General features: G+C 45.7%; 1 protein-coding gene across 2 annotated transcripts in view; it reads left to right on the top strand.

Moving 5' to 3' along the window:
- LOC132383213 (cytochrome P450 2B4-like) overlaps positions 1–14,651 on the top strand; it is a 47,233-nt gene that overhangs the window by 10,645 nt on the left and 21,937 nt on the right. For both annotated transcript variants that reach the window (XM_059954106.1, XM_059954105.1), the window contains exons 4-8: positions 371–531; positions 1,245–1,418; positions 1,832–1,970; positions 6,453–6,640; positions 8,747–8,888. In XM_059954106.1, coding sequence (XP_059810089.1) covers positions 371–531; positions 1,245–1,418; positions 1,832–1,970; positions 6,453–6,640; positions 8,747–8,888 — 804 coding nt within the window. The remainder of the gene's footprint in view (positions 1–370; positions 532–1,244; positions 1,419–1,831; positions 1,971–6,452; positions 6,641–8,746; positions 8,889–14,651) is intronic.

Here is a 14,651-nt window from a genome sequence, read left to right on the forward strand (position 1 = left end):
CCCTGTCTGGCACCAACAATCGTTCCACGAGCAAAGACACTTTGATCACCTTTCTTCCCCATTCCAATGTTTAGTCTGCACAACAACATGTCCGCATGCATTCCCTGCCACATTATTGGCTGATTAGATATTTGTATTGACAAGCAGATGTATAGGTGTACCTAATAGGGGTGGCCACTGAGTATATATTCTCCGTTCTACCTGAAATGCTGCGGCCCAGGCAACATCCTAGGAAACCTCCCCTGTACCCTCTCCAGCACGGTCACAGCATTGTTATTGTTCAAAGTAAGTTGAAGGTATTGCTTTGTGCTTTGCATGGCAGAACCATCTTCTCTTGGGCTACAGTGAACCACCTTCTATTCTTCTGCAGGTCAAGTTGTTGATCTCAAGCCCCTTATCACAGCTGCGGTTTCCAACGTGATTTGCTCGATCATTCTTGGCCAGCGTTTCCGCCATGATGACAAGACCTTCACACGATTGATCAAGTTGTTTGATGAAGCACTGGAGTTGTCATCAGGATTCTGGATAAAGGTAAAAAGAATTTCAATGGGTGTAGGCCAACGTGACCTCCTGCACCCCATTGGAGGCTATCCTCATGCCTGATAATTAATAGAGACAGATTTGGTTTATTGTTGTCACATGTACCAAGATTCAGAGAAAAACTTGTCTTGCACACCGTTCCTACAGATCAATTCATTACAAGGTGCACTGAGCTAGAAGGTAGTACAACTCCAATGCACGGTAGTGTAGTGTTTAACATAACACTATTACAGGATCAGAGACCCAGGTTCAAATCCTCCCACTGTCTGTAAAGAGATTTGTATGTCCTCCCTGTGATTGTGTGGGTTTCCTCTGGATGCTCCAGTTTCCTCCCACATTCCAAAGACATAAGGTTAAGTTTAGAAAGTTAATGGGCATCCAATATTGGCACCAGAAGCGTGATGACACTTGCGGGCTGCCTGCGGCACATCCTCGGGCTGTGTTGGTCACTGACACAAAAGAAACCATTCGCTCTGTGCCTTCAGTGTTTCAATGCAGATGTGGCAAAGAAAGTTCATTGTTAATCTTTTTTCTTGATGAATGTGAGAAACAGCAAGAGCAAAGGTCCCCTTGATACACCACTGGACCTCTGATCAAACAATAGCTATCCCACATCATCATCCTTCTCCAATCACCAAGCTTCCATTTTAGATACACGCTTGTGGTTAAAACAGGAATAAGGTCGAAGTTGTGATTTCTCTTAGGCCTGTGCTGTGCTTCCTGCTATCTACCATCTCCCTGGGCCACACCAGAGGATATTTGAAAACAAGGCTGCCATTGAAGCCATACTTCAGGATTTCATCAGGCAGCACCGAGAGACACGGGATGGGGAAACCATCCGGGATTTTATTGATGCCTACTTACTGGAGATGGAAAAGGTGAGTGGGGGCTTTCAGACACTTGCATGAGTTTGCTTGTCTTTGTTCAAAGTTAAATTTATTAGCAAAGTACATACATGTCACGGTAATGTGCTGTTCACATAGGCAGACAGCTTGACTCCCTATTTAAACACAAAGTACACTGCAGATGCTGTGGTCAAATCAAGACGTACAACAAAGCTGGATGAACTCAGTAGGCCGGGCAGCATCCGTTGAAAGAAGCAGTCAACGTTTCGGGTCGAGTCCTGACAAAGGGTCTCGAAGTTGACTGACTCCTGTCCTGACGAAGGTTCTCGACCCGAAACTTTAACTGCTTCTTTCAACAGATGCTGCTCGGCCTGCTGAGTTCATTTACTCCCTATTTGACTGCATTGGCATTGACTTGAAAAGCAGGGCAATGTTTTTTTTTCCAGAAGCAAGAAGCTGACTCGTTTATGCTGGATGGAAACCTGCTATATAATATTTACGACCTTTTCCTGGCGGGAACTGAGACCACGACCACCACCCTTCAATGGGGGCTGATGTACATGATGGCTTACCCTGACATACAAGGTAAAGCCCAAGCCTGCCAATGGGCCACCGGAAGTCTGTTACGCCATTCCTGGAAGTTGTGGGGTTTATCACAGAGCCATCATTGCACAGCATGGCCCAACTGGTTCGCATCCGAGCTGGTCCCACTTGCCCACCCCGTGCCCCTATTCGGGCAGCTCAGTAGTGCAGTGGTTGGCATAAGACTTAAAGCACCAGTGACCTGAGTTCAATCCCACCGCTGTCTGTAAGTAGCTTTGTAGTTCCTCCCATGGCTGTGTGGGTTTCCTCCCGGTGCTCCAGTTTCCACCCACATTCCAAAACGTGTCTGTAGGTTAGTTAGGCATAGAGTTAAAGAGTCTTAGAGCATTGCCACACAGAAACAGGCCATTTGGCCCATCTAGTCCATGCCCAACTGTTATTCTGTCTAGTTCCATTGATACACACCCAGACCATGGCACTTCATACCCCTCCCATCAACATAATTATCCGAACTTCTCCTAAACGATGGAATTAAACCCACATCCACCAGTTGCTTGCCAGCTCCTTCCACACTCTCACCACCCTCTGAGTGAAGAGGTTCTCCCTCATGTTCCCCTTAAACATTTCCCTTTCACCCTTAACCTATGACCTCTAGTTATACTCACACCCAACCTCAATGGAAGAAGCCTGCGTGAATTTAGCCCATCTACATCCCTCATAATTTTGTATACTATCAAAATCTCTCCTCATTGTCCTACATAGGCTCACACCTATCAGGAAAGTACATTTCTGCCACCTACTGTGCTGGGGAACATGTCCTGCCTCCCAAACCTGCATTAATTAGAAAGTTCACCAGGGCCCCTCATGACTTAACCATCCCTGCTCCAGGTGTCAGAATATCCTGCAGACTCAGATCTACCCACTAATTCCCTAAATAGCTTCCTACGTTCTAGCGAACACGTCTCTGGGACCTTACAAAAATCACACCAGCCGTTCCCGTGCTTAGCAACAATGGAGCACAAACTTGCACGTCTAAACCTCAGTCTTGCCAACCACACATCTTCCCTCCCATTCCTTCCCAAAAGGAGCCGCTCCTGGGCCAATGGAAACAAATGTAATCCCACTCCAATCCCACAATTTCTGCCATTTCCCAATCCCAGTCAACCTAATACAAGAGTTGGCTTCATACTTTCCACAGTGACTCTAATATCTACCTTGCTCTATCATCTGCCTTTCATTACCCGATACACCCACATGTACAGGTACTCAACAAACCTGAACTACTATTCCCACACTCTCCAGAACATATAAATTATAATACAGATCAGGTCTCCTTGAACACTTTGATTCCAACCTCTGCAGTACCGAGGCAGAATCTGAGCAGGTCACAACTCTGTTTGGCTTAACTTGTTCAACCCTTTGCAAACGATTGATAATGGCTGTAAATTCTGCAGCATAGGCAGACACCCTGCTCCCCCGCCCCCACATCAGCCTCTTCCCCACCTCAACATTAAACCACGGGATAAATATCCCTGAGCCCACCTGGTTGCTAACTGGCTCTTTAGAACCATTTGAAAGAAAGGCAAAAAGGAAAAACCAGACGCCCTCTCAGCACACATGAGACCTATCCCCCAGTAAGGTCGAATCTATTCCCACATTTGGAAATCTCCATGGTGGAACTCCTGGCCAGGCCACTGTTGGGCTATTCCACATATACCCAAGACATACTCCTGCACATATCACCTAATTATCTACCCAAAATATTTACCAATTCTGCTAGTACATTCTCAGCAATCCGTTAAAACTGAATACGGCAAATAGGACATTCCCTACCCTACTCAGGAAGTCCAGTATGCAAGGTTAAATTTTTCATTCTGCAGGGGAAGAGGCATCTCGCCTAGTTCAACCCTCAATGCATCTACAGGTGTGGTCCGGAATTCTCCACTACAGACTCTAAGTGCCCTGGACCGTAGAACATCCAACCTATATAAAACTGAACAAGCTGCTTTTCCATAAATCATGGAACCATAGTCTAGACAAGAGAGTATTAAAGTGCAGTAAATTGTCAATAGAACACCCCTAGAAGCTCCCCAGTCATACCCAGCCACACAGTACATAAAGTTAATGACCTGCTTCTCATTTATCATCCAAAAACTTTTATGTGTTCTCCGAGTCAGTCTCACATCCAGCCACAACCCCAAACATTTAAACACGTGAACCCTAGACAGCGTACACCCAGAGTAAGGTGATTTTTCAGACTAAAACCATATATTTTGACCTAGAAACTGAACATTTAGAACCACAGTCCAAAGACCATCTTCCCTTGCTGATAATGCTGTTTACACAGACCTGACCACATAGGCAGCATTACCTTTTCCACAGAGGTCCACCATCAGCACATAAAGCCAATCCAAAGCCAGGCCCAACACCATCAAAGGTAATCATCAGATTAAACAACATTGGACTAATGACACCACCAAAAACTCTAATGATGCTTCTTCACTCACCCTCACTCTAAACGACCAGCCAAACAAAAAAGAATCCAATACCCAGTTGTGAAGCCTTCCACCAATACCAACCTCCCTGAGTTTAATCAAAAGCCGTCCCCTCCATAGCATATCATCTTTTCCTACGTCCAGCAACTACTGGTTCTTTTACTGTAAAAGCTTTCTGAATATTGTTTCCCAGTAATACAAGACATCATATGTAGATCTCCCTTTACAAAACCCACACTGGTAATGACTAATTCTCTCCTCTCCTAAACAAACATCAGCCTAATTACTATCATTTTCTGCATTATTTTACACAGTGGTCGGTGAGAGCAATAGGGCTGTAGATACTTGACAGGGTTGGATCATACCCAGGTTTAACAATAGGCAATGCCACAGTGCTTTTCCGGTCTCCCGGGCGCATTCCTTGCTTCCAGACTTTATGATAACACCCAAGCAACTTCTTCAGGACTGCCGCAGGCAGATGCTGGAGTGTACAGTAGCTCACCACATCCTGTCCTGGGGCTGTAGTTCTCGCACAATTGGCAGCAAATTTCAGTTCAGCCAATGTAAGGTTATCATCATGCCACTCTCAAACATCTCCTGTTTCTCCCAAATCTTCCCATTGTCCATCAAAGTACACTCTCATCTCTTCATGTACTCATCCAGTAAATTGTCTAGCCTATATATCTTTGCAAACATTCGCAGACGTTTTTCCTGTTCTTTGTCTATTGCAGCCAAGTGTCCATTCTCCACTAACACTGGAATCTGGTGATAACCTCTGTCACAATTCATTTTCTTTATCATTCTCCACACCACTGTCATGCCAGTTTCCTTCCCAAATGATGAGCAAAATCCACTCCCAGCCACCTTTTCAGCATTCCTAGTATCTCTCCTTTTCTTCTGAAAGCTAATCAAGGCTTCTTACATTAATCTATGTTTGAAAACAGGAAATGCCCGTCCTGGGTCCCTGCTGACCTCTGTCCATTCCTGTGGCCACCAAGGAAGACATTTCTTACCAGTTATCCTAGACACCAGAGGAATAGCTTGACACACAAACCAGAAATTACACTCTGATAATCAGTCTTCTTCTATGGTATCACCTACAGACAACTGATCAAATGATTCATCACACTTATCAGAAAGTTTTCCCCAGTTTGCCCTCTTAAAACATCATTGAGTACCAGAGCCCAAATTCTGTTAGTGAACCTTGATGCCCATGATACATAGGACTGAGAAAAGATCATTACATGATCATTACATCTCAATCATTACATCACAATTACTAAGTGGAGCAGAGGTAAGAGTCAAGTCTAGACAAGAACACTCGCCTTTGGCAATATCCACCCTTGTCTTTCAGCATTTAAAGAAATTAAATCACATTCTTTCCAAAACACCTCTACTGCTGCCCCATTAGCACCTATTGTCTTACAGGCCCACCAAACCACTATGTGCATTAAAGTCACCCAAAAAAATTATTTTACCAGAATTAGGACCCACCATTCTTCCCAACCCTTCCACGGACAGTTCCCGACCTGGGCTATAAATTGTTACAATTTTGATCCCACCGTGTGGATCTCACAATTCAACAATTACACATTTGGTATTCGCTGGGGAAGGTTCAATAAGCCCTCATTCACAAAGGTGGCATAACCTCCCCCACCGTTGTACGTCTATCATAATATCTCACAGCCTCACAACCGGTAATTAACTGAACCTTTTGACGATGTCTGAATGCGCTTCAGAATTGAGTTGCTGTCACGTGATTGGCTGATTAGATATTTGTATTAATGAGGGGGTGAGCAGGTGCACCTAATAAAGAGGTCACTGATATTTTATGGTGTTAATTGCCCATTGTAAATTGAGCCAATTGTGCAGAGGAGTGGTGTAATCTTGGGGGGCGGGGTGAAGCTGAGAACTTGTGCAGGGTTGGTCGGTGTAAATAGGTGTTTAGTGTATAGCATCTACTTTGTGGGCCAAAGAGCCTGCTCCATGCCTCGTGACTCTGAGTGATTCCTCCTCTCCTGATCCCCAGAGAGATGTCAGAAGGAGATAGATGAAGTGATCGGTCGGTCCCGTACCCCGTCCCTGGAGGACAGAGCCAGGATGCCGTTTGTCAACGCTGTCATCCATGAGATCCAGCGATTTGCAAGCGTACTGCCATTTTCCGTTATGCACACAACCACGCAAGACATTAGATTTATGGGATACACCATCAAAAAGGTAACTCCTCTCCTTTTTTTGTGTTTGTGTTCTTCCTGGCTCCCACTAACCTTAAGTCCATAAGACATAGGAGCAAAAATCAGGCCATTTGGCCCATCAAATCTGTTCTGCCATTCCACCATGGCTAATTTATTATCTCCCTCAACCCCGCTCTTCTGTCTTCTCCCTGTAATCTTTGATGCCCTGACTAATTAAGAATCTATCAACCTCCACTTTAAATATACCCAGTGATGTGGCCTCCACAGCCGTCTGTGGCAATGAATTCCGCAGATTCACCACCCTCTGCCTGAAGAAATTCCTCCCCATCTCCATTCTAAAAGGATGTCCTGAGGCTCCCTCACTATTGGAAGCATCCTCTCCATGTCAGCTCCCAGGACACAGAAGCTATTTGGATCAGTTGCTCAGTACTGAGTTCCAAGGCTGTCCAGCTGAGGAGTGGTAGTGGGAACAAGCCCCCACTACCTAAAAGTTCGCCTCAAATAGCCTCTGACAACCAAGTCCAACTCCTGGCCTTCTCGTGTGGCTTAGCCTCTAAGCCCAGCGGAACTGTTTCTACTGGCAGAAGCAGGTGCGAAGGCGGGTCCTGGTGCCTTAAAACCAGAGCTTCGGGCAGCTGGAGCTTGTCAGCCGGGGTTTAACATCACTGGCACATGCCATAGGGTTTCATCTCCCACCACTACATCGTATTTTGTTTTTGCTTTACTGTAGTTATCCAAACACGAGGAAATTATCCAGTATGTAGTTAGTTATCCATGCTGTTTCTGTGGCAAGATACGGGAGTAGATTGCTGGGCCTCCCTCTGGCCCGGATACTGCCGCTAACCAGCTGGGTGGGTTGTCTTAGTTTGATGCCTCAGCTGAGACCTGAGCATCATGGGAGACCCTGCCAGTAGATGGACTCCCAGTGGCTGAGCTCTCAGTATTGATGCACCCAAACCCTTGCAGCAGAACAAGCCGACAAACCATGCACATACAGTACCTATCCAAATTTCTCTTAAATGTTGAAATCAAATCCACATCCACCATTCCACGCCACACTAACCTCTGTTTGCCAAGAAGTTTCCCCTCACGTTCCCCCTCAAACATGTCACCTTTCATCCTTAACCCATGAGCTCTAGTTCTAGTCTCATTTAACCTCAGTGCATTTACCCTATCTATACCCCTCATAATTTTGTATACCTCCATCATATCTCCCCAGTCTCCTATGCTCCTGGGGATAAAGTCCTACTTGCATATGAAACAGGATTAAAATGTTCTGAGCATGAATAATAGAAATTTATATTTATATTCTCTGTAATCTAGTACACATTTGATGGGCCAAATGTCCTTTTAGTATGAAAATATGAAAACCCTCTAACATCAGTGAATTCATTTTCCTACTTAATCTTTCAAAAATAGGAACTATATTCTGTTTTGCGTCATAGAGTGGGGCTGTTACAAAAGGAATTATTTATTCTGACAACAGAAGATGAAATTCTGCTCGCTTGAGCATTATGTACACTGTGGAACTTGTCAGCAACAGGGAATGTGGGAAATACTGAGCAGTCAGCATCTGTGGAAATGCTTCTGGTATAAGAAAGACACTTTGCCAGAGGTGCGAAGGAGGGAAACGAAGCTCGTGGAGCTACAGGGAGGTGGAAGTATGCGTGTGAGTGGATAGAGAGAGACAGACAGACAGACACAGAAAGAAGGAGAGTGACAGGGAGGGAGAGAGACAGAGGGCGAGAGAGGAGATAAAGGAGAGAAATAGAGGGAGAGAGAGACAGAGACAGATGGGTGAGAGAGTGAGAGACAGAGATGGAGAGAGGAGAGACAGAGAGAAAGGGGAGAGGGAGAGAAAGTGAGAGAGGAAAAGGAGGAAGAGGAGTGAGTGCATGAGAGAGGGAGACAGAGAGGAAAGGGAAGAGAGCCAGAGAAGTGGGAGTGGAGAGGGAGAGGGCAATCGGACAGATAGACCATGAGAGAGAGCAGACAGTGCAAGGGGAGAGTGAGCTGACTATTGAGATAAGCTCTGCTCAAGGTCTGTGAGTGGAGGACTTGCCCAGTCTGATCCATTGAGTTCCTTCAGCCCTCTGTTTAGTTCTACGTTAATGTTCTGTTTCTCCAGGACACCCTTGTGTTATTCAACCTGTGGTCGGCTTTGACTGAAGAGGGTCAGTGGAAGCACCCACACCAGTTCAATCCGGAGAATTTTTTAAACGACAGCGGGGAGTTTTTCCAACCGGATGCATTCATACCCTTCTCGATGGGTGAGTAGTTTGCTGTTAAGGCTCTAGATGATTGTGATAGATCCTTGTGCATCCACTATCACGTGGCATGGTTAGCGTAATGCTAACAGGCCAGTACCCCTGGTTCAATTCCCACCACCGTCCGTTTGTACCAGCTCCCCTTGACCACATGGGCTTCCCTCCAGATACATCGGTTTCCTTCCATATTCCAAAGACACACACTTTAGTAGGTTATTTGTTCACATAGGTTAATTGGGGCTCCTTAAGGTTGTCACAGCTGGGACTGTAATGGGGACATGCTCCCGCTACCTATTAAATGCTCCTAATGGCATGCAGCTCAAATAGCCTCTGATAACCAGTCCAGCTCCTGGCCTTCACAAGCAGCTTAACTACCAAACCCATCAGAACCCTTTTTATGACAGGAGAAGGGGTGAGAATGGATTACTGGCACCTCAAAACCAGTTGCTTTGGGCAGATGGAGCTTATCAGCCATGGTTGGCAGCACATCTATATAACCATATAACAAACACAGCACGGAAACAGGCCATCTCGGCCCTCTTAGTCCGTGCCGAACTCTTAATCTCACCTAGTCCCACCTACCCGCACTCAGCCCATAACCCTCCACTCCTTTCCTGTCCATATACCTATCCAATTTTACCTTAAATGACACAACTGAACTGGCCTCTACTACTTCTACAGGAAGCTCATTCCACACAGCTATCATTCTCTGAGTAAAGAAATACCCCCTGGTGTTTCCCTTAAACTTTTGCCCCCAACTCTCAAATCATGTCCTCTCATTTGAATCTCCCCTACTTTCAATGGAAACAGCCTATTCATGTCAACTCTATCTATCCCTCTCAAAATTTTAAATACCTCAATCAAATCCCCCCTCAACTTTCTACGCTCCAATAAATAGAGACCTAACCTGTTCAACTGATCTCTGTAACTTAAGTGCTGAAACCCAGGTAACATCCTAGTAAATCTAGGAGAAGGAAAACTTATGATCTCAAACCTCTGCTGCCTTATGGCCATACCCACTCATGGGGAAGGCTTCGGGAGTGAACCCTGAAGGAAAAATCCAGAGATGGAGTCCCTAAGGCAGTCCTACACAGAGTTCATCGCTGACTGGCAGCTCCTGGTGCCAACCTGTATCGGTCTCTGCCATTCCTTTGGGTTTCTCACCTGCGTGGAGAGTGGTGCCCGTTGCATGGGCAGCAGCTTGCTCTCCATATCGTACCGCCCTGGCTTGTCGAGGTCAACCCCAACCAGCAGAGGGCCTTTTGGTGTAACTGGGTAATGTGGGTTCATTGTCCATTTCTCTGAGAAACAAACAAGCAAGCAAAAAGAGAGCTAGGTCTTTAAATATTATTATTAGATCAATAGACAGATAGAGAGAGACAGACAGATCTATCGGTGAAGGTTTAGACAGCTGGCAGTGAAGAACAAAATTGTACCAATGTTTAAGGAGTTCCTCCTTCCCAGTACACAGCTGTCCAGTGTGATAACTTAAGTATTGTTAGGTAGGACTAACTTTATTAATAACATGTACATTAACACATACAATGAAATGCATGGTTTTCAATCAACACCCGACATGGTCCGAGGACATGCTGGGGGCAGTCCACCTGTGTTGCCATCTTCTGGACCAATATAGCTCGCCTCCTAATTTATTAACTCCAACCCACATGTCTTTGAAATGTGGGTGGAAACCAGCATACCCAGAAGAAACCCACACGGTCACAGTGAGATCATACAAACTCTTTTCAGACAGCGCTGGGAATTGAACCCTGATCTTACAGTTGGCACTGTAAAGCACTGTGCTAACCGCTGTGCTGCTGTGCTACCCCAACTCACAGTGCTGGTGAGCTGTAGTTCATTGTAGACTCACCAGAAACTTGCAGATCACTAAAGGTGGTGGAGAGCAGGGAAGGTATCCATAAAGGAATTTCAATTCTCTCCTTGATAAAATGAGACAATTTAAACCATGGGGATGCTAGGATTGAAAAACAAAACTCAGTGGCCGTTTGATTTGGTACCTCCTGTAACCATCCATTTTTTCTAATAAAGTGGCCTCTGACTGTATATTCATGGATTTCTGCCGCTGTGGCCCATCCACTTCAAGGTTCAATGTGTTGCGCGCTCAGAGACGCTCTTCTGCACACCACTGTTGTAACTTGTGGTGATTTGAGATACTGTCGCCTTCCTCTCGGCTTGAGCCGGTTTGGTAACTCTCCTTTGACCTCTCTCATTAACAAGGTGTTTTCATCCACAGAAATAATGCTCAATGATTTTATTTGTTTTTTGCACCATTCTCTGTAAACTCCAGAGACTATGTGTGAAAATCCCAGGAGATCAGCAATTTCTGAGAGGCTCAAACCTCCCTATTATCCCACGGTCAAAGTCACATTTCTTCCCCATTCTGATGTTTGGTCTGAACAACAACTGAACCTCATGACCACGTCTGCGTGCTTTTACGCATTGAATTGCTGTCACGTGATTGGCTGATTAGGTATTTGCGTTAATAAGCAGGTGTACGGGTGTACCGAATAAAGTGGCCACTGAGTGTAAATGAATGTATTTGTTAATTTCAGCTAGAGCACTGCATAACATTCTGGCCTTTGTTCTGTTTCTGTGGGCTATGGTTTGCTGGTTGTAGAACGTAGGACCGTATGTCCCCTCAGGCCACCATGTCGCACTAACCTGCAGTATATTAAACTACTCTATTTTCAGTCTAGACCTTCCCTCCTACACAGCAATAACCAAGCACTGGAGGAACTCAGTTAGTCAGGCAGCACTTGTGGAAGGGCTCAGCCTGACATGTTACCTGTTTATCCCTCTCCATCGATACTGCCTGACCTGCTGAGTTTTGAGTGTGATGCTCCTGATTTTTGGCATTTGCAGAATATCTTGTGTTCAAGAGTTTCAGCCCATAACCATCCATTTTTCTATGGTCCATGGCCCACCAGCCCCACAGTACATTCTGTGTAAATCACCCACAAATCCTACCTCCGACATCTCCGCTGATCTTTCCTCCACTCAGAATAAATAGATGGCCTCTGTTATTGCCCATTGCCACCCTTGGGGGGGGGGGTGGGAAGGAATGATCTGTACACTCGATCTACGCCTCTCATAATCTTATATAGCTCAGTCAAGTCACCTCCAGTCTTCTAGTGAAGTGAAGAGATTGTCCTGACCAAGACTCAATTTAAATGAAGTGTGCCCAGTGATGAGGGATAATGACAGGAAAGGATGATGTCCCTTGCCAAAGAGGTTGGTAACTCATGATGCAAAAATTCCATGACATAAGAATAGAATTCGGTCATTTAGACCATTGAATCTGCTCCCCTATTCCATTCTGGCTGGCTTATTATCCCTCTCAACCCCGTTCTCCTAACTTTTCCCTGTAACCTTTGATGCCCTGACTAATCAAGCACTGACCAAGCTCCACCTTAAGTACTGTTTATCTAATCAGGTTCAGTTTCATGGTAGAAAGATTAGGAGAAAATTTGGGGAAGTTATTTTTTTCTAAGGAGTGTTGGGGATCTGGAATCTCCTGTTAGCCAAAAAGAAAATCAGATGCCTGAGAGGGCATAGTCTCACTCAGGTTCACTGATTGAGTAGAAGAGACAGTGATTCATGGCAGTTTTGGAGCTTTAGGCAACAGTCAATCAGTATTCAGGATGGATTGACAAGAATAAATGAAAGTAAGGCATAGGCAGTTGGAGCGGTCATCGTCAGATTGAACAGAGTTAGAGTGGAGAGCTTGAGGCTTCTGCTCTACAAGGCTTCAGTCAGGCAAAAAAAAGGCAAAAATGAAAGCTGCAGGTGGCTGTAAAGGTTTTCTTTCCCCCTTTACATTTTCCCGGTTAGAGGAGTAGGGATGCTCGGCAGGATAGCGGAATGCTCCTCCTGTGGGATGTGGGAAGGCAGGGAAGCCTCCAGTGACCCTAATGCAAGAAGTGCATCCATGTTAAGAAGCTGGAGCTGGAACTGGATGAACTCTAGATCATACAGGTGGCTGAGGGTGTGATAGATAAGACATATGGAGATATAGTTACATTAAAGGTGCAGCAAACTGGAAGTTGGGTGACAGTCAGGAAAGGGAAAAGAGTTAAACAACCAACAGAGTCTACCCCAGTGGCCATCCTCCTCACCAACAGGTATACCACTTTGGATACTCTTAGGGGGTGACCCAGCGGAGGAAATTCACAGCAGTCAGGTCTATACACAGAGTCTGCCTCTGTGACTCAGAATGGGAGTGAGGAGAAGAGGTGAGCTGTGGTGATAGGGGATTTATTAGTTAGGGGTACAGAAAGGAGGTTCCGTGGACGAGAATGAGATTCTTGGATGGTATGTTGCCTCTTGGGTGCCAGGTTCTGGGACATCTCAGAATGAGTTCTCATCCTTAAATAGGAGGATGAACAGCCAGAGGTCGTAGCCTATGTAGGTGCCAGTCACATGGGTAGGAAGAGTAATAAGGTTCTGCAAAGGGAGTTCAGGGAGGTAGGTGCCAAGTTAAAGGACAGGACCTCCAGGGTTATGATCTCCAATAGTTGCCTATGCCACAGTCTAGTGAGGCCAAAAATAAGGAGATTATACAGTTTAACATGAAGCTACGGAGTTAGAGGGGGAGTGTAAAACGTTTGGATCATGGGGCTCTCTCCCAGGGAAGGTGGGACCTGTACAGAAGAGACCGTTGCATCTGAACTGGAAGGAGACTAATACCTAGCGGGAAGGTTTGCTGGTGCTTCGCGGGGGGAATTAAACTAGAGTTTCTGGGGGATGGGAACCAGAGTGCCAGAACGGTTAGTGGAGAGCTTGGTAAGAACACAAAGATGGGAATCAAAAGCAATACACAGGAAATGCTGGAGGAACTCAACAGGCCAGGCAGCATCTACGGAAAAGAGTAAGCAGTCAACATTTCGGGCTGAGACCCTGGAAAGAAAGAGAACTCAGAGTAAGAAGGTGGGGGAAACGGGGGAAAAAGTACAAAATGGTAGGTGAGAGGATAAGGGAGTTGAAATAAAAAGCTGGGAAGTTGATGGTGAAAGAGATAAAGGGCTGGAGAAGGGGGAATCTGATAGGAGAGGACAGAAGGCCATGGAAGAAAGGGAAGGTGGAGGAGCACCCGAGGGAGGTGATGGGCAGGTAAGAAGATGTGACAGAGATAAATGGAAATGGGAAATAGTGAAGAAGAGGGAGGTCAATTACCAGAAGTTCAAAAAATCTACGTTCATGCCGTCAGGTTGGAGGCTATCCAGACAGAATATAAGGTGTCGCTCCTCCAGCCTGAGTGTGGTCTCATAGCAGGAGTAGAGGGGGCCAGGGACTGACGTGTCGGAATAGTAATGGGAAGTAAAATTGAAACGTATGGCCAACTGGAGATCCTGCTTTCTCTGGCAATCTCCCAATTTATGTCGGGTCTCACCGATAAACAGGAGGCCACACCCGGAGCCCCAGATACAGTAGGTGACCCCAACAGGCTCACAGATGAAGTGTCACCTCACCTAGAAGCACTATTTGGGTTTCTGAGTGGTGAGGGAAGAGGTGTAGGGGCAGGTGTGGCACTTGTTCCGCTTACAAGGCTAAGTGCCAAATGGGTGAACTTCAAAGAGCTGGAACTAATGGACCAATGGACCAAGAAGCTGAGAAGCATGAAGAACTAAATATGTTTGGTTAGTTTGGATGAATGGTCATCCACTGCTCTGTGAATCTGCACAATTTTATAAAAACACGTCGTGTACATGATTTGTTTCTGAGCTCTGTTAAAGCTGATCCTCTTTC

This window comes from Hypanus sabinus, chromosome 29 (genome assembly GCF_030144855.1).
Source record: "Hypanus sabinus isolate sHypSab1 chromosome 29, sHypSab1.hap1, whole genome shotgun sequence".
Lineage (NCBI taxonomy): Eukaryota > Metazoa > Chordata > Chondrichthyes > Myliobatiformes > Dasyatidae > Hypanus > Hypanus sabinus.